The 25740-nt window shown below is 52.7% G+C and overlaps 1 protein-coding gene across 1 annotated transcript in view; it reads left to right on the top strand.

The window, feature by feature from the left end:
- TRPC5 (transient receptor potential cation channel subfamily C member 5) overlaps window positions 1-25740 on the top strand; it is a 1352993-nt gene that overhangs the window by 887055 nt on the left and 440198 nt on the right. The window contains exon 4 of the mRNA XM_069612595.1: window positions 2651-2987. Within this exon, the coding sequence (XP_069468696.1) occupies window positions 2651-2987 (337 nt within the window). The remainder of the gene's footprint in view (window positions 1-2650; window positions 2988-25740) is intronic.

Below are 25740 nucleotides of genomic sequence, written 5' to 3' on the forward strand. Positions count from 1 at the left end.
GGAGTTCTTCATCATTTCCCTTTAATCCGTAGGTGTAGCCTTCATTCCTGTCACTGCACTAGTGAAATACTGTGTACAGAACTAGCATCAGGATGGTGCCCAATTGCGCCAAAAAGCAAGATTGTGGGTTGTGGTAATGTCTCGTTACTAGCTTGCCAAATGTATAGTGTGTGCATACTGTGAGAAACCAGAAGGTGTCTCGACCACTATATCCCAGGGATCTATCATCCAGGTGGCCATGACACGGCCATCGCTTTTGGATCCAGTTACTGGGGGTGGACCAGTGCGGGAGGAACACCTGGGTGATGGGTCTTCAGGGAATGGGACACTCGATGGTGAGACACAGTGGGCCTCATTACACGGTTGCCGCCGGTATTTTACTGTGTCCGCCTTGGTGGATGGCGGAATTACCGCCCTACTCCAAGGTGAGCGAGGACGGTAATTCCCCATTCAGCAAGGGCCTTCCCCATTCCCATTTTTGCCCCCATAGGGCATAATGGGAATGGGGAAGGCGCTAATTACGGTACCGCAAATTGCGGTACCGTAATTAGCACTGAGGTCCTTTTGCGGCACCCTACTTTAACGGCTGGTAAAACCAGCCGTTAATGTCGGGTCCCGCAAAGGGAACTCGTAGTAAGGCGGTAAGGGTTTACCGGTACCGGTGCCCTTACCGGTACCGGTAAACCCTTACCGCCTACCGTGTAATGAGGCCCAGTATTCCCTTACCTGTAATAGCTTCACCCAATCCTACCAGGTAGGATATTTAGAAACTCTACCCCCCTTTTATAACACAAACACTTTCACATGGACAGCCTGCTATCAGCGAAAACAGACTAACACCCGGGCAGTATACCTGACGTGTCCCAATACAATGGTCAGGCGAGGTCAGGCAATTACTGAACATCACACACACCTGACTTCCTTTAAGCTTCCCCAAATTCATAAAAGGAGAGCACAAGAGCACACTATGAGCGAAGTAAAGCACATGAGGAAACAGCAGTTTCGAGACAGCTGAACGAGAGAAGAAAAACAGCACAACAGAAGGGCATTTTAAGGAGGGAAGTTCCCTTGACCTTTTCGACAAGGAACAATTACTTTCCTGAAACCTCTAGAATAGAATGTGTAAGTCCATGAAACCAGGCTGGACAATCCCACATTATGTGTCAGAGATACCCAAAGCACTCCCGTTTCAATAATCAAGCCGGGGAGAAGCACCAGCCACCGTGGTACTGTCCTTGGCTCAAAGAACAAAGCAGCCTCTGTGAAAGCAACACAGCCAATGAGTTTGGGGAGACAGATACAAGACCTTTCTGTGTTGAAGCCCAGGTTGCAAGCAGCAACATTGTATGGCAAGCAATGGAACGAACATTGTTAAAACGTGTGTTATAAGAGATGCAAGTAAACTTGAACTGATAATGAGTGATTAAACTTTAAAAGCAAGATACATTACCTTTGACAGAGTGGTCCGGCACTGCGTGGGTGCTCATTTGAAGGTTCTCTCTAAGGTATCCAGCTCAGAAGTGGCAAAAGCAAAAGTGAGAAAAGGTTATATTAAGATGAGAATGAGTAATTGTGAATCGATGTGGTCCTGTGATGGGTCAAGAAAAATCCTGCACACAATCGAAAGTGTTCGATTTTGATGAAGTAGAGGAAGTTTGAAAAAATAGATACATTTGGTCCGATCCAGGTGGATGGAGACCAATGGCAGGTTTTGTGTTTAAGTGCATCTGAGTCCGGCGAAGGGGGGCCTGGGGTGAATAGTAAATCATCTGAGGAGTTGTATATGTGAAACCCTAAGAACAAAGGAACTTTAATGTTTGTCGTGTTGCATCAGGCCCTCTGGAATAAGAGACTTTGAATGGCAAAGAGACTTTGGCACAGAGGGCCCTGATGTTGAGGATTTGAACTGTATCCTTGTGCTGGAGAAGACAGAGAGTGTGCTAAGCTTGGGTGTGCCACCTTGTTCCGGCTTGAATATCCTGACATATAATTTCTTGAACACTTTTCTTTTTCATAACATTGTTTCCCACACTATTTGTATTTAGAAGTAAGGATTAGCGATATATTTATCAGTATAGGCCCTTTTATTTTGACAGACGCAACTAGGACTGCGTTTTTATTATTTGATAGCCGTAGCTTGCTCCCATCTTTAAATTTAGGATTAGATAGCTGTTTTCCAAACCCAATTGAAGTTCAAAAAACACTCTTGAACTGTGATCACTTGTGCCTGTCTTACTGTTTGATAGCATGCCTTTGTTACAATACCAAGGATATTTTAATTATGTTTCTGGAGGGATCATTTTTTGCATTACGTGTACTAAGCTTAAATTTCAAACGTAAATTCAGGGTTATGTTGCCCTCATTCTTGCTCTTAATAAGATGCACTCACATTGAGGATGCCAGGCAATTTTAGGAGTGGAAGGTGGATCGCTCCAGCTGTTGATATATATATATATATATACGCTACATATATGTAGCGAGAGATTTCCATGTTTTCTTTCCTTTTTAACTCCTTTGTTTTCTTGATATTTTCAATACTAACCTCTTACATTAGCCAGAGAGTCAGACAAGTAGGAGTTATGAATCTGTGTGTATTTGTTGCAGGAACAGAATCTGAATCTTAATTCTTCTGATCTCTTTCTTTGTCTAGTTTGTTGCCCAGCCGAACTGCCAGCAACTACTAGCGACCCTCTGGTACGACGGCTTTCCCGGATGGCGGCGCAAGCATTGGGCAGTGAAACTCTTGACCTGTATCACCATTGGACTTCTTTTTCCAGTGCTATCTGTGGCCTATTTGTTTGCACCCAAGAGCAGGCTGGGACTGTTCATTAAAAAGCCATTTATTAAGTTCATCTGCCACACCGCGTCATACCTAACCTTCCTCTTTTTGCTACTCCTGGCATCGCAGCACATAGTCAGGACTGACCTCCACATGCAGGGACCTCCCCCAACCATCGTCGAGTGGATGATCTTGCCCTGGGTTCTAGGTAAGTGAACCATTAGTTTTGCATTGATGTTCAGCTCTAAGAGTTTCAGGGATATTTCATATAATGTAAGTGCACTTAAAAACCAAATGTAGTGATGGGTTTTTATCTTTACCAGAATCTAACCAATATTGTTAGTACAAATGCCTAATTAGCAGATTCAAGGTAGAGCTGATGCAGCCTTGTGGACACACTTGGTGCCTCTTGGTGGACCAGTCAGACTTTTTGTGAGCATCTGTAGTTTTATTACTTGCCCGTTGTTAGGCCAATTGCTTTAGCATTGGTTGCTTCCATTTTATGTGGTGGAAGGAGGGATGCTTGCGTGCAATGCAAAAATGCCTACTTCTTTTTATGACAGAGAGCTAAATGATATTGAACAAACGCTAGAATGAAAGTTCTTAACCTGGGCAACTGCAGGACCAATTCCAGACCACTTAGTTGAAACATTTCAAATGTGTTCCCTTTGCGCATTATCAATTGAGCACCAATTCCCGAGCCACAAACAGTGCCATGTGTACACCACAACATCACATTCCAAAGCTCTATCTTTGTGTGAAATTAAAACCCCATGCCGATGTGATGTGCCAGATGCGATGTAAGCTCCCACGTCTCTTGGTGGTTACCAACCAACAATAATCATACGTACTATTGCACCTCTTCTTTAAATCTGATTGCTTTAATGCTTTCACCACTACTGTCTGTGTTCTACATTGGGTGTATGAACAACTTTATTTTGCTATGCTGGTCCTCATTAATAACATGGTTATTTATAAATACCCATAATCCTTTGCACTGCTCTTTAACAGCTCAAACATTGCTGGATACTCAATGTGTCCTTCAGCTGGTTTGTACCTAGATATGGCATGATTTGATGATCCTTCTAATGATATTCATTGTCCCATATTCCTCATGATTTAATATAGTCTTATAGACTAAGGGATGGGTAATTATCATGGGTTAAAGACCGGCCACCAAGTCATGACCTAAGGAAAAGCCAAGGGCCATAAATTGGGGAAGGGTCCCTATCTCAAGCGGTAATGATCCCTCCCGAGGTCTATAAGGCTATTAGCACATAGTGGTAGCGGCACTACATGTTTTGGAGTTTTGGTTGTGAAATAAAACATTTTACTTTAAAAGTGAGTAGAAAAAACAGAGAAACTGAGCTAGTAAATTAAATGTAGTTATATTTTTTAATATTTAAATAAGTCTATCTTTTTAAATTGTAATTTGGCTGACCTGGAACAGGTTTAACATGAGCATGCCCTCGGTGTAATGTTAAAGTAAACGATTTCTCAAGAAAATGAAAGCATTTGTCAATGTTTTAGCTTTCTCTTTCTTGTGCTAAGTAGCACATTGCAGCAAAAAAAGGTCCTCCGAGAGAGAATAGGTTTTGGTGAAAATAATCTTGCCCGCAAATTGCATTGTTGCTTCCTTGTCTGCTTCTGAACTCAGAATGTTCAGAATGCAGCACCTTCTGCAACAGATAGATGCTGAAATGGACCTTTAATGCTTTTGTTTGTTGACTCAACATCAAGCATAGACTAGTCTGGTACGTTTAGACTGCCTTTGTAAAATCATTGTGCTCCAATAGAAACAGCAATGCATTTTTCACTTTTCCAATATCTACAAGCTGTTGCCAAGTGCTCTTATCTTTAGTGGCAGCACCATTTACTAAAACAAACAAAGAATCTGCAGGGTCACGCTTCACTCATAGAGTGTTCACATATTCTTCCAAATTGAGAGGTAAATACACAACTTTGCCTCTCACACCTTGCACTAATGATTTCTTAGGCAGATTGGACATCATTGCTTGCAATCGACCAATACCTTGGAAAGGATTAATAGTTTGTGATGCAATCACTTCAAACATGTTCAATTTTTGAAGCAGAGAAGGGATATAAGGCACTACCAAGTCATTTAAACTCTTCTTGGAAGATTACTTCTTTGATTATAAAACCCAACACAATGTCGACAAACATAAAGTGCCTCTCTTGTGTCAAATCATTCTTCTACAAACAAAAACAGACAAAGCTCTTTCAAAACATCTTCTACAGTGTGTTTCATTTTCTCCTCAATGTCCACTAGTTGCACTTGAAACTTATAAAAAGGTGTGTTGACAAGATACACAAACAATGTCAGGTCTTTCAGTAGAAGACAACTCAAACATTACAATACTTCTTTTACACTGTTGAAAAATCAGATCCTTTGAAAGCATTGGATCATCATTTCCACTTCCTGTAAGTGTTTCATCAACATACACATGCTCTTTTAAATGCATCATATTTATCATTTGCATTGTAGAAACTAAAGTTTCTACAGGTCCAGTGAAAGGTATATGATTTAAAACTGCAAGAAACATACTTGCAGGCCGATTCATGGAATTAATATGCGCTGAAATTTTCGACGCAAGCGTTCGAAAGCCTGCGAATCGCAGTGCAAGTGCGAAAATCGCAGTGAAACCCACGCACAGCGATTCATGGAAGTCCGTGCGCGTGTAAATCCCTGGATGTGCGCTAAAATTCTGCGTGGCGCACGCTGGCACACATGTCTCCAAACAGCATGCGCTAAGCGCACAGCAAAAGCGCACATAGCGCAACACACACAACAAAATTAGGCGGAACAGGGGGCGTAACACGCGAATGGGGAACAACGCATGAAAATGTGGGAGTCACGGGGGAAGTACAGGAGGCAAATGCGCGGAACGCCCACACGCGCGTCTACAACACGTATTCATGGAATCGAACGGGGCTAATGTGTGCGCCAAAAAAGACGCGCTAATCCGGAAACACGTATGCCAGCAGGAAGCAGGCGTACGTGGACCCGCGCAGCATAAAAGTGCGCGCAAACAACAAACAAGCTCAGACGCCAAGAGGAATATACCTTTTCTAGCAGCAGTGGTCGTGGGATATCGCAGGAGGAGGAGGAGGATAGTCAGGCCCAGAATTTATACACCCAGAACCAGCCTTTTTGGGATGCCTGATGACCAGGTGTATGGGAGGTACAGGTTTCCACCTCACATAATACTCGACCTGGTGAGTGAGTGGGAGGATGACCTCACATCACCCACCCTGTGCTCCCAAGCACTCAGCCCCCTGGAGAAGGTCCTCCATGTGCTACACTTCTTGGCCACTGGATCATTTCAGCGGACAAGTGCTATAGTGGGGGGGGGGTGTCACAGGCCACGCAGTCACGCTGCCTACACCGGGTGTTGGCCATCATGACTGCATGCCCATCAGTCCGCAGGCACATATACCTGCCCAGAACACCTTGTAGAAAGGCAGGCTGCCGTCCAGGATTTCTACGGGGTGGCACAATTCCCCAAAGTGCTAGGTGCCATTGATTGCACCCATGTGGCTCTACGTCCCCCCAGGGCATCTGAGCACATCTATAGAAACCGCAAGCACTGGCATTCCATCAACGTCCAGGTAGTATGTGATGCCAAGGGAATCATCACCTCAGTATATGCCAACTATCCAGGGTCCACCCACGACAGTTTCATTTACAGAATGTCAACCCTAAACCGGGACCTAGAAGCTGGGCGGCATGGCGATACATGGCTGCTTGGTGAGTATAAATGCCACTGCACATGCATGCATGTCAGATACTGACTAATGTCACAACCCAACTAATGATACCTATCACCACCTCCCCAGGAGACAGGGCCTACCCTCTGAGCACCCACATGATGACGCCAATTCAGAACCCCACCACGCCACCCAAGGTAAGATACAACACAGCCCATATTGCAACCCGGGGCATAGTGGAGCACACTTTCGGAGTGCTCAAGTCACGCTTTTGCTCCCTTGACCGTTCTGGTGGGCAGCTGTTATATGCTCCCCCAGTAGTGTGCAGGATTATAGTGGCAACATGTGTCCTGCACAACGTTTCAACACCCCGAGGCCTGCCGGTGGACATGGTGGTGCCCCCACATCCCCAACCACATGCACGCCTGCTGCGCATGGGAGGGGAAAGGGCACGTGGTGAGGCAGCCCGTACGCAGCTGGTGGCTAATTACTTCACATAAAATCACACCCCTGTGGAGTGCACACAGCCCTGGCACATACCAGCTGACAATCAATGATGATGACATAAGGGACACTCAACTGTCACAACCATACCAGCCTGAGATTGGTCACCTGGAAGTGTTACATTGTGTGCATCCCTACCTACCCAAACACCACCAATGCTGTGTCATCAAAAGACATACATCTATGCTGCTAAATTCATTACCCCCTTGCTAAATACAACATGAGAACAGCGCCATGTCACCCAACCCCTCCCCAGCTCCACCACCAAACACACCATGGCATGTCATGCAATGTGAAAGCAAACAAAGCAATGCACAAGCCCTGACACAAGTGTTACAAAGTACACTGTCCCTAATGGAAACTGCCCACACACAATATGCTCCCACTAATGTATAACTAACAGCGCACATTACCAAATACTTACCACCAACACAATGCTGCAACACACCATGGAAAAATGCAAAAACATGACAGTACTAAGTTCAAGTAGTGGTAGTCTTACAACCTGAATACGCCAGCACATAGACCCCTTCCAACTGTAGAGTGTTGCTGCCACGCAAATGTCTCAGTGTACTGCATACAACATGAACTGCATCTGCAAAGTAGACGGCCTTGTGAAGACATGAGGAAGGAACCTGCAGATTAGGAGGAAGACATGGATGCACAAGCATATATCAATACACCATGCAGTGTACAATACAACAACAATATCCACTAGGGATGTCTACACAGTATTGACTACAGACTGCCCACACACCTCATGGGAGCCCAACGTCACTGTGTAATTCACTGTCACTTGGTCACACCCTTTGCAAGCCCATGGAAACGGGAAGCAGGAGGGGTGTGTGTCTCATGAACCCAAGTATCTAACCCAAACTCAGGACTGGCCTGCATGTGCCCAGCCGGAATACAGTGGATGCCCACGGGAGCCACACAAGGCAACACACTGTAAAAAAAAAAATCAAAAATCAAAAATGGCCATGTGGGGGGCAGGGAGGGTGGGGAGGCCACCCAGGAGGTTCGTGGACAGGGTGCACACCAACACCCATCTGCGTGGATGTTGCAAAAAAAAAAAAACCTCTTGAGCTCATGGCCTGCACGGCTATGCCATTGTGGGAGAAATGCTGTCGCTCTGCTCATCCTCTGCTGCTGCATCAGGAGGTGGTGGCACTATGGGAGGCAGCCCACGCAAAGCCCTGGTATGGTCCTCCATGGCAGCAAGCATGCGGGTCTGGAAGGTCTGATTCTGGAGGATTAAAGTGAGGAGATCCCCATGCAGAACATCACGGATTGCCTGCATTTCTAAACGCATGGCCTCACGTGATACCCGGATCTCCTGACGTGTTGCATGCAGCTCAGCTGAGAGCGAACGTGTGAGCTGCTCCAGCTGCTGTTCTGCCCTTAAATTACTGGAAGCCTCAAGTTCAACCTGAGTCTGCCTGAGATTATGTAGTTATACCCTCAGGGCTTCCCCGTGGCCCTGGGACTCTATTGATATGGATTCGCGCAGAGTCTCCAGTGCCGCCCGTCTGTCCCTGTTGGACGCCAACATGTCTTCCCTGTGTGATTGGCAAATGGAGTCTGTTGCCTGCTGTTGTTGCTCCATCTGCCTTTCAGGGGGGATAATGGAAGTGGCCACCCTCTCCATTGCCTGAGCCATCATTTCTACTGATGCTGCCTGTTGGGTTGCCATACCATACATGGAGTTTTCCCATACAGTATTGCCTGGTGGCGCACGGGCACCGCGTTGACGGGCACCACACCTGCATGTGGCAAGGCGATCTGCACCTTGCTGTGCTGGCACTGCCTGAGGCTGCAGGACTGCATTCCCCCTCTGATCTGCTAGCCCAGGAACAGGATCAGATGCTGTGGAGTGTGACCCTGCATCCGTAACCGCCAAAGGCGGACCTACCAACATTGACATCCCCATAGAGGGTTCTACCCCTGGTGCAGGTGGGTTGGACAGAACAGAATCCCTGCCAGAAACACTTACCTGCAACGACACATAAGTCTCATCATCCGATTCAGCACCTGAACAGAGGTCTGGGGAGGTGCACCCAGAGACACCCCTGGACAGTATGGTCTGCAGTAAAATTGGGTTTTCACCCACCACCACACCATGTCCCCCACTGGTGCCCGGTCGTGCCTGAGATTCCTCCTGGGTCTGCACCATCTCCTCAACCTCAACAGCATCAAGTGCGTCATCACCTGCAAAAACATGAAAGACAACAAACGGAAACAGGCATGAGCACCATAGCACACACATAGGCCGTGACAAGCCAGAGATCCAGTACATGATTTACACATGTCCCACATGACTATAACCCTGCCATGCATGCACTGTCAAAGAGTTGGAAGTGGAGTCAAAAAGGCAGACACTGGGGAGAGCAAGATGGAAAAGCAACACATTTGCAGCATGTTGGGTAGCACTTGCATCACACATCAGGCTGTGAGTGGCATGTCCAATACACATACATGACACATGCCACCACACAGATGTCATGTAGCATAACCACGGTAAATTACAAAACTACAGCAATATGTCAGTGAATGAGTACTGTCACACATCCATGTCACATCAACATGATGCTAAGATTAATGCTGAATAGTGTTGCAAAATATGCATGTGCCACACAATGAAACACATCCAGTGTCCAATAACACAGTCATTGTGGGCTGATCAATGGTTGGTCACTTTAACATTACAGGAAACATCTGTCATCTTCCACATGCAAACAGGCCCTAATAAAAGATTTCTGCAGCCCAATAGTCCATCGGCCTGAATGGTGTAATCATTAACATAACCAGGTAAAAATAGTGGCCCAGTGTGGGCTGTAAGCAATGACCGAAGCATATCACATATGTTGCAATAGGGCAGAAAAATGCGTAGTAAAAATGGGAGAGTGGAAACAATCAGCCTGAATGAACACTTACAAAATCTGAACAATGTAGTAGCAAGAGGACAGTTCAAGGTAAAGTGCACTAATGTGGGCCTATTTGGCAACTGTGGGCAGAAGGGATACAGTCATACCCAAATCCAAGGCACGTGAATGTATGGGAGGAAGCAAATGGGTGACCCATAACACTCAGGAGTATACACCCTCACCTAGCACTCAATCAGAACCCGTCACCCAAACAACATACACATGGATTACACACACACACGCATGGGCACTCACCGGACAATGCGTCGTAATCTGGTAGATCTCCCACACCTTGGATCTGTTCATCTGTGACGAAGGTCCCAGCAACAGACTCATGTTTTGTGAGTTCGTTGTCCTCTTGTGGAGACCCACCGCCAGTCACCAGAGTAGCGGCATGATTTAAGGCCAGCTTGTTCTTTGCTCTGCGTTTCAGGTTATTCCACCGCTTGTAGCAATCATCAGCTGTGCGCCTCACAAATCCAAGGGCACTTATGCGGTCCGCGATGGTCTGCCAGTGTGCCCTACATTGACCAGGTGTGGTCTTGCACCCTGCAATCACCAACATTTCACGGCTATGTGCCGACACATAGCTCACAAGTGCATCAAGTTCGGGGTCATTAAAGCTAGGCTTCCTTGACGTGCCGGACTGTGTAGCTGTGTCTGGGGTCTCAGCCTGTAGTGCCAGAGCACCCTTCTTCCTCTTCTTCAAAGGTGGAGCAGAGCCTGAGTGGCTTGTGCCGTTCTGGTCAGTAGGGGCAGAAGCGCAGGTGGACTGGGTACTGGGAGTGTGCGAATGCACAATGACCATAGGTCTTGGTGCAGGCATTGGCTGAAGTGTGATGTTGGCAGGTGCAACGTCAGTTTGATGGACCAGGACTGACACTGTCCTGGCTGGGAGACTCAGAGCTGGGGTGGATAGAGCTGCAGCTGCCCCTGCAGCCTCCCCACCCTGCCTACTTGGGGCAGCAGATGACATCGCTGCCCCAGATCCACGTGGCCTGGTGACACCAACTTGCACCGGCACACGTGGCTTAGACTTGTTTACCTGGAAGTATGCCTGGGAGTCATCCTGTGCCTGCTCAGGTGCCACAATGGGCTGGTCCAACAAGGGCTGAGCTGGGATGGGGGGGCATGGGTGTCCCTGATTGGTCCTCCACACATGGGGGTCTAGGGGCACCCTGCAAATCCTGGCCACGTCCCCTACCGTGCCCACCACGCCCACCTTTTGTAGGTCGGCCACCTTTGCCTCCCTTACCACTTGGTTGCCTCCCAACCATGGCACTGATGTTGTTGTGCGTATGGGAGTTGCAGTAAACAATTGTCCTGGGCAATTGGGGGTGAAAGGGGTAGGGTACTAGATGGAATTCGTACCCTAGTGCTCTAGCAAGGCTGTCTGTGACCCCTGGGGGAAGATGACGGGTCACGCAACGCACAGGCACCCCAAAAACAAAAAGTAACGTGAACGCAACCCTTCGTAGACCACGTGCGTGGAAAAATGAACCCGCACTACGCTGTGGCACCCAGAAACACAAAAACAAGCGTACGTGTGTTACACGCAGCCTACAATGACCTCTGAAGGGGTACGCGACACACGGGGCAAGCACAGTTGGTAAATGCATGCGCAACTCACCGTTTGCCTGGAAAAAGAACGTGAAAAAAACGCATGTGTGCGCGTAGGCAACACCCCCGCCAAAAGAAGAACTGTACGCTGTCTGAGGAGACAGGACAAAAGAAGAAGTGAACGCTGTTTGAGGAAACAGGCCCAAAAAAAATAAAGAATGCTGTCAGAGGTAACAGGGAGTACGAACTTGAAACGCTGTGAAGTAATCGGATGTGAACCGACAAGAAGTACAGAATTCACCCACTCGCTCTCCACGAAAAGCACATACAAGGGAATGGGGTCCTACACGTACATTTTAAAGCGGCCCACGCGTGCAGCGTCACTTACGCATGTACGCGCTAAGGCCCTTTCCTCCAATTACACGAGCTGACACTCGGACGTGCAGTTTTTGGACGTGTACGATGAACATGCACCCGTGTTGATGGAAACGCCCGCGCGTGTCACGTCACTTATGCGCTTAGGCCCTTTCCTCGGATTACATGCATCCACATGCGGACGTGCAGTTTTTTCACGCGCGCTGAACCACTATGCCCACGTCACGAGGGAAACGCCCGTGCGAGTCACGTCACAGAAGCGCTTACGCGCTAAGGGCCTTTGGTCCAATGAAACCGCGTACGTGTGCTGACACGCTTATGCACGAAGGGCCTTTCTTCGAATTACACGCTGACATGCAAGATTTTCACGTGCCAAATCACTCTGTATCAAGCTGGCCACGCAACAACACACGGAAGACCACGCTCCTGCCCAGAAGGCCGAATTACTGCCCCCAAAGCCCCGAGCACGCTCCCACCTGCCATCTGCTGCTGCCTGACTGCCTGCTGCCCACGTGCCCTGCTATTTGCTGCCTGCACGTCAGCCATGGGTACAGTTGCTGTGACCACCCCTGCTGGAACCGAAGACTCCCGACTGGGATACCATCGCTCCACAGCCCAGCCCCGGGACCCAGTTGCCCACCCACTCCTGCCTCTGGGGTTGCCATGTCTGGCACAACACCATCTGGCACCATTGGCAAACCCCAGCCAGAGAGGCAGAGGGCCACCAGCTTCAGTGCCAGGGAAGTTGGTGTCCTGGTGGAGCAAGTCCTGGGGCAGTATGATGCCCTCTTTGTAAGTTTGCGCGCCGACAATGAAGGACGGACCAGGATCTGGATGGACATCGTGACTGCCATCAACGCGGAGGGGGTGGCAGTCCGCGACTTACAACATGTCAAGAAGCGCTGGGAGGACTTCAAGTCCAGGACCCTCAACAAGGCCCGGCGCCTCTTGAAGGCAGCGGATGCCAAGGGGCGCCGGGGCCACCTGTCCGACCACCAGATGAGGGTCCTGGAACACATATGCCCAGCGCTCCATATCCAGGTCCCTGAGAGGCAGACCCATCTGGAGTCGAGCGGTAAGTGTACATGCATACTGATTGGACGCTGTGCGTGTGGTGGTGTGCCAGTAGTGTGCAGGTAGGTGTGTTTTCGTAGGACCATGTAGGGATGTGTATGAACAGGGGCGTGAGGCTGCCACATGTGAGTCCTCTTAGGTGTGAGACACATCGATGGTGTGTGTTGGTAAGCATGCTGTGCAAATGCAGGTGTGGGAGCACACATGTTTGAATTTCTGTGTACGTTGGCATGGTTGTGGTGTCACACATGGATGGTGGTTCCTGCTGCATGTATCTGCACTGTGTACATGTGCATGTGTGTGTATTTGACAAGTGTGCAACTTTGATGCAACATGGATGCACGTGACACTGATATGTAGAAGGCTGAATGCCAGATGTGACATGTATGATGATCGCATCACTGTGACAGTTGGAGGAGATGTAGACATGCATGTAAGTGTGGTGGCATGTGTGCATGTCTAGTGCACTCCCTGTGTTTCATGTGATGTCAGGCTCACCTTCGGCTGTTCATGCTGTTGTATGTGTATGGATGTTGCTGCCTGGTGCAATATTGCTGTGGAAATGCTCATGAGTGTGAGTTGAAATTACATGTGTGTCGTGGAGTGTGATGCCATGTCTGAAGTTTGACACTGCCACTCATGTGCAACTGTCATGTGTCTATCAGTCCATTGTACAGTGCCCTGATGTCTGTGTTTTATCTCTCCCTGTCTGCAGCGTCAACTGATGAAGAGGGCGGAGAGGATGCTGTGGAGCACAGCGGCAGGGATCGCACCACCAGCCGGAGACGCAAGGCCCGGCTCCCCTCCCAGATTGTCGTCCCATCCCACGCCGCAGCTGCCGAGGGTAGGTCCAAGAGACGGAGGTCGGAGGTGGACTCCTCTGCAGCAGAAGGCGCAGCTGAGACCCCACAGGGTCCAACGGAGGAAGATGGCACGGAGTCATCCAGGTTGGTGGGGGGTTTGGTGGAGGAGGAGGCCGCAGAAGGGACACACACGGGGTCTGGAGGTGGGGATTCCACTGGCTAGTGGTGCAGTGCAGGGGCAGGGACAGGAGGCAGCACAGGCAGCCGCGGAGGTGCCTGTGTGTAATCCTGTCCCTGATCCTGTCACTGCACATTTGGCACCAGCAGGGATGCCTACGTCCAGACCCGTTTTCAGGGAGGAGATGAGCGCACAACAACTGGCTGTGGACGTGGCTATCCGGGACCGTGTTGAGCCTGTCCTGAGTGGGATAGGTTGCGTCAACGGGGCATGCGAGGTGACCTGCAGGCTTTTTGTGGAGAGACTGCACGTCGTCTCGCATGCCTCTTTAACCACGTTGACCTACTGGGATGGGCCACCGGTGCTGGATTCCTCCGTGTGCTGGACCTTCTTGCAACCCCCTCCTCACCTGAACCCCCTACGTGCCAGTCGTCCTCCATGCCATCTTACCACCCATGGATCACCTGGGTACCCTGTGGAGCTGCCCCTGACCCAGTGGCCAGGCTGGTGGAGGACACATCCCTGCCACAGTCGGGAGTCAGACGTCCAGCAGGCGTGGCCACCACAACAACTGCACCCCAGCCAGAGGAGGACGTGCAGGCAGCAAGAGCCAGGCGCACGCACAGGCACAGGCACAGCAGCAGCAACATGGTGGGAGCAATGATGGCTCGGAGCCGTCAACATCGAGGGCCAGGCATCGGCAATAGGGCAGGAGGAACCCAGATTTTAAGTGTCTTCCGTGTGGCAGCAGTTGGGCCATGCCATAGATGCGGAGCGGCAGCGGGCGGAAGAGGCGCGGCTCACAATGGTCAGGGCGGAGAACTCCATGCGGAGGGCCCTGAGGCGGGTTGAGTGCCTCGAGGCAATTCGCATGGAGTTGGAGGTGAACATGTCGTCATCCCTGCAAACCCTTGGGGCCATGGAAGAGGACCGCCTCCAGGACATTGAGCGGGAGTTCGATGATGCCCTGGCCCGCGACATCAAAAAGTGAGCCGTCGGACTAGCCCGCTGCCATTGTAAATAGTTAGATAGTGTTAGGTTTCCTTTCTGTTTTTGTTTATTTTGGGCCGCTTGGACAATGCACCACATTTTTGTATATAGTTCTTTATTAGGTAGTGTTTTTTGTAGGTTTCATTTCATTTGTTGGACTCATGGACCCTGAATTGGTGATTTGTACATAGTTGAACAGTGGATGTTTCTCGTTTTTATTTTAATTTCACCATGGCGCAATGGATTTCATATATTTTTTTCCATTGGATTTGCTTTGTTGGACTGAGACTTTGGACACATTTTCATTTGGATTTCTTTGGATTCTGATTTCATATTTTTTATTTTTTTCCGGACATGCTGCATTTTATTTCTTATTCCCATTATTGGGTATTTTTTTTTCATTACATTCATGTTGTGTTCAATACATTTTTGTTTCATACTTCGATGTGTGGTATTCTCTCATTTGTTTCATGCATGTCATGATATGGTTTTTCACATTCACTTGCACCCATTGTGTGTGTGTGACGGACATGTGTTCATGTACATACTTGCCATTCGGGTTGTATCATGTAATGGCCATTTCTCTGTGGGTGGATGCAATACTTGGTTGGGTCTTTGGGCTGGGGTGGCGTGGGGTGTGATGTGGGTGGCCATGAGGCCCATGATTGAGGATCGTCATGACGTGGGTGCTGGGGGACATGTGTGGGACATGAGTGGAGGCCTGCCGGCAGGTGCCCTTGACTGCTGCGGGGTGGGGGTGCTGGGGGACATGAGTGGGGGCCTGCTGGCAGGTGCCCCTGACTGCTGGGGGTGGGGGTGCTGGGGGACATGAGTGGGGGCCTGCTGGCAGGTGCCCCTGACTGCTGGGGGGTGGGGGTGCTGGGGGACATGAGTGGGGGCCTGCTGGCAGGTGCCCCTGACTGCTGGGGGGTGGGGGTGCTGGGGGACATGTGTGGGGGCCTGCTGGCAGGTGCCCCTGACTGCTGGGGGGTGGGGGTGATGGGGGACATGTGTGGGGCATGAGTGGGGGCCTGCTGGCAGGTCCCCCTGACTGCTGGGGGGTTGGGGTGCTGGGGGACATGAGTGGGGGCCTGCTGGCAGGTGCCCCTGACTGCTGGGGGGTGTGCGTGCTGGGGACATGAGTAGGGGCCTGCTGGCAGGTGCCCCTGACTGCTGGGGGGTGGGGGTGCTGGGGACATGTGTGGAGGCCTGCTGGCAGGTGCCGCTGAGTGCTAGGGGGTGGGGGTGCTGGGGGACATGTGTGGGACATGAGTGGAGGCCTGCTGGCAGGTGCCCCTCACTGCTGGGGGATGGGGGTGCTGGGGACATGAGTGGGGGTCCTCTGGCAGGTGCCACCGACTGCTGGGGGGTGGGGGTGCTGGGGGACATGTGTGGGGGCCTGCTGGCAGGTGCCCCTGACTGCTGGGGGATGTGGGTGCTGGAGGACATGAGTGGGGGCCTGCTGGCAGGTGCCCCTGACTGCTGGGGGGTAGGGGTGCTGGGGGACATGCGTGGGGGCCTGCTGGCAGGTGCTCCTGACTTCTGGGGGTGGGGGTGCTGGGGGACATGAGTGGGGGCCTGCTGGCAGGTGCCCCTGACTGCTGGGGGTGGGGGTGCTGGGGGACATGAGTGGGGGCCTGCTGGCAGGTGCCCCTGACTGCTGGGGGGTGGGGGTGCTGGGGGACATGAGTGGGGGCCTGCTGGCAGGTGCCCCTGACTGCTGGGGGGTGGGGGTGCTGGGGGACATGTGTGGGGGCCTGCTGGCAGGTGCCCCTGACTGCTGGGGGGTGGGGGTGATGGGGGACATGTGTGGGGCATGAGTGGGGGCCTGCTGGCAGGTCCCCCTGACTGCTGGGGGGTTGGGGTGCTGGGGGACATGAGTGGGGGCCTGCTGGCAGGTGCCCCTGACTGCTGGGGGGTGTGCGTGCTGGGGACATGAGTAGGGGCCTGCTGGCAGGTGCCCCTGACTGCTGGGGGGTGGGGGTGCTGGGGACATGTGTGGAGGCCTGCTGGCAGGTGCCGCTGAGTGCTAGGGGGTGGGGGTGCTGGGGGACATGTGTGGGACATGAGTGGAGGCCTGCTGGCAGGTGCCCCTCACTGCTGGGGGATGGGGGTGCTGGGGACATGAGTGGGGGTCCTCTGGCAGGTGCCACCGACTGCTGGGGGGTGGGGGTGCTGGGGGACATGTGTGGGGGCCTGCTGGCAGGTGCCCCTGACTGCTGGGGGATGTGGGTGCTGGAGGACATGAGTGGGGGCCTGCTGGCAGGTGCCCCTGACTGCTGGGGGGTAGGGGTGCTGGGGGACATGCGTGGGGGCCTGCTGGCAGGTGCTCCTGACTTCTGGGGGTGGGGGTGCTGGGGGACAAGTGTGGGACATCAGTGGGGACCTGCTGGCAGGTGCCCCTGACTGCTGTGGGGTGGGGGTACTGGGGGACATGAGTGGGGGCCTGCTGGCAGGTGCCCCTGACTGCTGGGGGGTGGGGGTGCTGGGGGACTTGAGTGGGGGCCTGCTGGCAGGTGCCCCTGACTGCTGGGGGGTGGGGGTGCTGGGGGACATGTGTGGGGGTCTGCTGGCAGGTGCCCCTGACTGCTGGGGGTGGGGGTGCTGGGGGACATGTGTGAGGCATGAGTGGGGGCCTGCTGGCAGGTCCCCCTGACTGCTGGGGGGTTGGGGTGCTGGGGGACATGAGTGGGGGCCTGCTGGCAGGTGCCCCTGACTGCTGGGGGGTGTGGGTGCTGGAGGACATGAGTGGGGGCCTGCTGGCAGGTGCCCCTGACTGCTGGGGGGTAGGGGTGCTGGGGGACATGAGTGGGGGCCTGCTGGCACGTGCCCCTGACAGCTGGGGGGTAGGGGTGCTGGGGGACATGTGTGGGGGCTTGCTGGCAGGTGCCCCTGACTGCTGGGGGGTGGGGGTGCTGGGGGACATGTGTGGGACATGAGTGGGGGCCTGCTGGCAGGTGCCCCTGACTGCTGGGGTGTGGGGGTGATGGGGGACATGAGTGGGGGCCTGCTGGCAGGTGCCCCTGACTGCTCGGGGGTGGGGGTGCTGGGGGACATGTGTGAGACATGAGTGGGGGCCTGCTGGCAGGTGCCCCTGACTGCTGGGGGGTGGGGGTGCTGGGGACATGTGTGGGGGCCTGCTGGCAGGTGCCCCTGACTGCTGGGGGGTGGGGGTGCTGGCGGACATGAATGGGGGCCTGCTGGCAGGTGCCCCTCACAGCTGGTGGGTGGGGGTGCTGGGGGACATGTGTGGGACATGAGTGGAGGCCTGCTGGCAGGTGCCCCTCACTGCTGGGGGATGGGGGTGCTGGGGGACATGAGTGGGGGCCTGCTGGCAGGTTCGCCTGAATGCAGGGGGGTGGGGGACATGTGTGGGGGCCTGCTGGCAGGTGCCCCTGACTGCTGGGGGGTGGGGGTGCTGGGGGACATGAGTAGGGGCCTGCTGGCAGGTGCCCCTGACTGCTGGGGGGTGGGGGTGCTGGGGACATGTGTGGAGGCCTGCTGGCAGATGCCCCTGAGTGCTGGAGGGTGGGGGTGCTGGGGGACATGTGTGGGACATGCGTGGAGGCCTGCTGGCAGGTGCCCCTCACTGCTGGGGGATGGGGGTGCTGGGGACATGAGTGGGGGCCTGCTGGCAGGTGCCCCTGACTGCTGGGGGGTAGGGGTGCTGGGGGACATGCGTGGGGGCCTGCTGGCAGGTGCTCCTGACTTCTGGGGGTGGGGGTGATGGGGGACATGTGTGGGACATGAGTGGGGACCTGCTGGCAGGTGCCCCTGACTGCTGTGGGGAGGGGGTGCTGGGGGACATGAGTGGGGGCCTGCTGGCAGGTGCCCCTGACTGCTGGGGGGTGGGGGGTGCTGGGGGACATGAGTGGGGGCCTGCTGGCAGGTGCCCCTCACAGCTGGTGGGTGGGGGTGCTGGGGGACATGTGTGGGACATGAGTGGAGGCCTGCTGGCAGGTGCCCCTCACTGCTGGGGGTGGGGGTGCTGGGGGACATGTGTGGGGGCATGCTGGCAGGTGCCCCTGACTGCTGGGGGGTGGGGGTGCTGGGGGACATGAGTAGGGGCCTGCTGGCAGGTGCCCCTGACTGCTGGGGGGTGGGGGTGCTGGGGACATGTGTGGAGGCCTGCTGGCAGGTGCCCCTGAGTGCTGGGGGGTGGGGGTGCTGGGGGACATGTGTGGGACATGAGTGGAGGCCTGCTGGCAGGTGCCCCTCACTGCTGGGGGATGGGGGTGCTGGGGACATGAGTGGGGGTCCTCTGGCAGGTGCCACCGACTGCTGGGGGGTGGGGGTGCTGGGGAACATGTGTGGGGGCCTGCTGGCCGGTGCCCCTGACTGCTGGGGGGTGTGGGTGCTGGAGGACATGAGTGGGGGCCAGCTGGCAAGTGCCCCTGACTGCTGGGGGGTAGGGGTGCTGGGGGACATGCGTGGGGGCCTGCTGGCAGGTGCTCCTGACTTCTGGGGGTGGGGGTGCTGGGGGACATGTGTGGGACATGAGTGGGGACCTTCTGGCAGGTGCCCCTGACTGCTATGGGGTGGGGGTGCTGGGGGACATAAGTGAGGGCCTGCTGGCAGGTGCCCCTGACTGCTGGGGGATGGGGGTGCTGGGGGACATGAGTGGGGGCCTGCTGGCACGTGCCCCTGACTGCTGGGGGGTAGGGGTGCTGGGGGACATGTGTGGGGGCTTGCTGGCAGGTGCCCCTGACTGCTGGGGGGTGGGGGTGCTGGGGGACATGTGTGGGACATGAGTGGGGGCCTGCTGGCAGGTGCCCCTGACTGCTGGGGGGTGGGGGTGATGGGGGACATGAGTGGGGGCCTGCTGGCAGGTGCCCCTGACTGCTCGGGGGTGGGGGTGCTGGGGGACATGTGTGAGACATGAGTGGGGGCCTGCTGGCAGGTGCCCCTGACTGCTGGGGGGTGGGGGTGCTGGGGACATGTGTGGGGGCCTGCTGGCAGGTGCCCCTGAGTGCTGGGGGGTGGGGGTGCTGGGGGACATGTGTGGGACATGAGTGGAGGCCTGCTGGCAGGTGCCCCTCACTGCTGGGGGGTGGGGGTGCTGGGGACATGAGTGGGGGTCTTCTGGCAGGTGCCACCGACTGCTGGGGGGTGGGGGTGCTAGGGGACATGTGTGGGGGCCTGCTGGCAGGTGCCCCTGACTGCTGGGGGGTGGGGGTGCTGGAAGACATGTGTGGGGGCCTGCTGGCAGGTGCCCCTGACTGCTGGGGGGTGGGGGTGCTGGGGGACATGGGTGGGGGCCTGCTGGCAGGTGCCCCTCGCAGCTGGTGGGTGGGGGTGCTGGGGGACATGTGTGGGACATGAGTGGAGGCCTGCTGGCAGGTGCCCCTCACTGCTGGTGGATGGGGGTGCTGGGGGACATGAGTGGGGGCCTGCTGGCAGGTTCCCCTGACTGCAGGGGGGTGGGGGTGCTGGGGGACATGTGCGGGGGCCTGCTGGCAGGTGCCCCTGACTGCTGGGGGGTGGGGGTGCTGGGGGACATGTGTGGGGGCCTGCTGGCAGGTGCCCCTCACTGCTGGGGGATGGGGGTGCTCGGGGACATGAGTTGGTGATCACTAGTGCAAGGTGACATGTGTCTTGGCTGGGGGGCATGCCCATGGTGGATGGACTGCCTGCGGGACATGACCAGGGGTGCAGGGTAGTCCCCTGTGGTGTAGAGGGAGGGTGTAGAGGGAACACCTGGGAGGACCTGCACTGCCAATTCACGTGTAGGACTCCCTGCGCACCCCCGAAATTCACGTACCCCGCTCTGACAGCAAAATCGCGTGTGAAACTTCCCGCGAAGCCCAGTTATTCACGTACCCCACTCGCACAGGGCCAATTGCGTGTGAAACTTCCTGCGAACCCCAGTTATACACGTACCCCACTCGCACAGGGCATTTCGCGTGTGAAACTTCCCGCGCACCCCCAAAATACATGTTCCCCTCTCCAAACACGTGTGAAACTTCCCGCGCACCCCAGGAATACACGTACCCCACTCACACAGGGCCTATCGCGTGTGAAACTTCCAGCGAACCCCAGTTATACACGTACCCCCCTCGCACAGGGCATTTCGTGTGTGAAACTTCCCGCGCACCCCCCAAATAAATGTTCCCCTCTCCAATCGCGTGTGAAACTTACCGCGCACCCCAGGAATACACGTACCCCACTCGCACAGGGCCTATCGCGTGTGAAACTTCCCGCGCACCCCAGGAATACACGTACCCCACTCGCATAGGGCATTTCACGTGTGAAACCTCCCGCGCACACCCGAAATACACGTTCCCCGCTCCAATCGCGTGTGAAACTTCCCGCGCACCCCAGGAATACACGTACCCCACTCGCACAGGGCCTATCGCGTGTGAAACTTCCCACGCACCCCAGGAATACACGTACCCCACTCGCAGAGGGCATTTCGCGTGTGAAACTTCCCGCGCACACCCGAAATACACGTTCCCTGCTCCAATCGCGTGTGAAACTTCCTCCGCACCCCAGGAATACTCGTACCCCACTCGCACAGGGCATTTCGCGTGTGAAACTTCCCAGGCACACCCGAAATACACGTTCCCCTCTCCAATCGCGTGTGAAACTTCCTGCGCACCCCAGCAATACACGTACCCCACTCACACAGGGCCTATCGCATGTGAAACTTCATGCGCACCCCAGGAATACACATACCCCACTCGCACAGGGCATTTCATGTGTGAAACTTCCAGCGAACCCCTGTTATACACGTACCCCACTCCAATCGCGTGTGACACTCCCCGTGCAGCGGGGTACGTGTATTCGGAGGGGTGCGCGGGGAGTTTTACAGGCGTTTTTGTGGTTGGGGGCCTGTGCGCCATGTACGGGATTTGTGCGCTGTGCATGGCGCATGGAGAGGGGTTGGGGGCGTAACTGGCGCTGCTGCAGGGTCGCTGCGTCACTCTGCGCCACGGCTGGTTTTGGAAGCTAAAATCCATAAATACGCTGTGCGCGGAAATGGATTTTAGCACACGCGGCTGGCGCAGAAATTCGCACGCGCACACTGTGCGTCAGCCGCATGCACCACTTGTGCGCTGAATTCTATGAATTACCCCCTTGGTGTTTTGCACTCATACAGTTCAACTACAAGGTATCTCATTTCAGTATGATAGATGTGCCAGTATCCGTATATGATGAAACTTATTCTTACATTTACTTTTATCAAGGCAAGCTAGAGAATGACCCGAAAGTCCTGTTTTATCATGAATTTCACTCACAGTCATCTATTATTTATAGCATCTTGATCTGTCTTTGAACATTATAATTTTTGTGCAAAACTTGAAAAAATCTCTTTAACACTTTACAAGAAATCTTTTTGATATTGCACAAAACATTGCACGTCAATACCTCACAATCCTTCTTTGCTTTTATTTTTGACTGACCTACACTTTCCATTTCTGTACTATCACACTCTACGATTTCTTCATTTTTAGAAATCACAGCATTTCGGCCTTCATAGCTATGCCCACTCTCATCATCAATAGCGAGGGCAACATTCTTTCCTTGAATGTAACTCTCCTCATTAAAAAATCTTTCCATGTGAAATGTATGTTTCCACTCTCTACCAAACACATCATAAAAGCTGTCACGTGTAAGTACATCAACTGTTTCTATATTTGCATAGAATGCTGTAGTCACCTTAAGTCATTTTTTAAGATTATTCAATACGAAAATGAAACATTTTCTTTCCATATTAAAAGCTTTCTTAATTATTACTTCTACTTTTTGCATTTGCAAAAAAAAAACATTGCGACATATCTAGATTTTGGTTTCACACTTTTCCAAAGATTTGTAAAAACTCGACAGTGATACAATATGCCTTTATGTATCTGTTACAAAGCTGCTTCTGTAGTCATCTTAGGTTTACTTGTAAGTTCTTTATTGTAAGTTACATGAGCTCTTAAAAATAGAAAGACTACAGGGTCCCATCACCCAGGCTCAACTGACAGCAATTGAACCCTGGAGCGAAGCTCATGGGCAAACATTCCACGCGCTCTCACAGTGTTCTATGCCAACTCATACCAATGCACTAAGCAACATCATAACACATCTCCTCCCTTTCCAATGGCAAACCACACATGAGATGTCCAACACAGTCAACATCATAACACATCTCCTCCCTTTCTGATGACAACCAATCATGAGATGTCCACCACACTCACACCCCTCCTTAACACAGACAACCCTAACAAGGAAAGGCGCTGTGATGAAGAACCAACTGAACTGTTCCAACATATGCATACCTCTCCTTACATGACACCACCAGGAAAGCAACACCCATGCAGGGTACACTTTCAAAAGAAATTGTCATTCCGGAAAAATATGCCAAAGAAATGCGCATCTTTTAGAGATGATGCAACTTAAAATATCTAGGACGACACCACTGACCACCATAGTGACAATCACCCACAAATATTTGAAGGCACTACCACCCTTCACCTTGTGGCACTCAAACACACACACTCAGAGGCGCTACCTCCCTTCACCTAGTGGCACTCACCCACACATTCAGAGTTGCTACCTCATTACACTTTTTGGCACTCACCCACACATTCAGAGTCGCTACCTCCTCACACTTTGTGGCTTTCACCCACACACAAGGAGTCCATACCTCCTTACACATTGTGGTACACACCCACACACTAGGAGTCTACCTCCTAACACTTTGTGGCACTCACCCACACACTAGGAGTCACTACCTCCTAACATTTGGTGGAACTCACCCACAACTCACGAAGTCGCTATCTCCTTACTCATTGTGGCACTCACCCACACACAAGGAGTCGCTACCTCCTTACACATTGTGGTACACACCCACACACTAGGAGTCGCTACCTCCTTACACATTGTGGCACTCACCCACACACACTCGGAGGTGCTACCTCCCTACACCTTTGTGGCACTCACCCACATACACTCTGAGGTGCTACCTCCCTACACCATTGCGGAAATCACCCACAATCACACAGAGGTGCTACCTCCCTACCACTCAAACTCTACACATCACAGCACTGCTCACTGCAGCCAACAGCAAGCACTACACACTAATCGACTGTAATCTGCCAAGGCCCCATGGGACCCCTTAGGTGTCCATAAAATGTCCTTCCTGAAACTCCTCAAAAAGTTTATGCTTCAATACAGAATAGGGCTGAGCTACAATACTAGTTTTAAATCACCCATACCAGTATGCTGCATACACTCTCATTCACTACGTGCTACACCATACGACATCATATGCAGCGCTTCATCCTGCATCACGTTGTCCTCAACTTCGGAAGACAGATAATACACTTTAAAAGGATACACCACGTTTGCGTAACGCATAAACTTCTTCCTCCATACTTCATACAGAGGTGCTTTCAACTAATCAGTCCCTCTGTTCTTTTCGTAGAGCTGCACTGTCAAGAAGCAGTTTGCCTTCTTCGATGCTTCCTCAGCACCTGATGCTTCATGTTCACTGTTGCCGTCTCTGCACATTACTCTTCTGACGTCCTCCTTGTCATGATACTTCTCTACTGACGAGTCTGAACATACACAGCAATGATCCTTCATCCCCGCTGCTATTGCACGCTACGGATCCTTTCATGCGCAGAGCTCGGTGTTGAGCTTCTCAATGAAATTCAACTATCTTCCGGCTCTGGACATTTGAAGGATCACGTCAAAGAGGGTCCTTTCCTCTTACTCCACATTGAACGTTAGCTCCTATTATAATACGAAATGGCCGCTGCCGAGTGACCGCGCTGAATTGATACTCTGTCAGGACTTCAACAGTCATACGCGCCGTCATCTATTATGACGTGCTAAGCTTCACCAACTCCTGAAGCCTCTCGGATGACGTCATCAAACACAGCTCTGCATCGGAGCAGTGCGGACCTCCACCGGCCAACGATCACCCAGCAGACCCACAGCCTCGAGGTGACTTTAAACACCCCTTCCGCTTCTCAATCCTGCTTTCTGTGGCTTCACAGCTTTCTCTCCGCACATGATCCCTTTTCTTGGACAATACACGGTCCTGCACTTCACTTCACTACGCTTAAGGACAGAGCTTCTCCCCTTCCTATAATTCAGGGGCTTCTTTTTACAATCTTCACTCTTCAAACTTCAGTCTGCAACTTCCACCTCACGGGGCAATTGCTTAACACTTGGGAATCTCAATCCTGCTTCCTGGGCTTTCCCCCAACTCTTATTTCTTCAGGCCCCAATTCACGCTTGAAACCTCATACTTCATGCTTAAGCATCCTACGCTTTTCACTTTTGGGGTTTTCATTATCTTCTGGGGCTAACTTCTTCATCTCCCCCATATCTTCTCTTCCTAACCCCCTGTGCTCTGCGCCCCTGGGTGATGGGACTTACTTCTGGATGGCTGGGGGCAGTTGTCTCTCTTCTACTTCTGCTGCTCCCCCTCCACAGCTTTCTTCTTCTCTGTGTGGGTTCTTAGTAATCCTCGTCGCCATTGTTACAAATCTGCTTCTGTAGTCATCTTAGGTTTATTGTAAGTTCTTTATTGTAAGTTACATGAGCTCTTAAGTAAAGAAAGAACACCGGGTCCCATCACCAAGGTTCAACTGACAGCAATGGAACCCTGGAGCGAAGCTCATTGGCAAACATTCCAAGCGCTCTCAAAGTGTTCCATGCCAACTCATACCAATGTACTAAGCAACATCATAACAATATCTTTATTCCTCGTTTCAAATTGATAGCACATTTGCTACATTTTCTTCTAGAAATCTATATTTATTTACCAGCTAGTAACATATTTGATACGGTTTTTCTTTTTTTTCTTTCAGGAAAAATATTATCGGT

Source organism: Ambystoma mexicanum, chromosome 5p (genome assembly GCF_040938575.1).
Source record: "Ambystoma mexicanum isolate Mex_15411 chromosome 5p, UKY_AmexF1_1, whole genome shotgun sequence".
NCBI lineage: Eukaryota > Metazoa > Chordata > Amphibia > Caudata > Ambystomatidae > Ambystoma > Ambystoma mexicanum.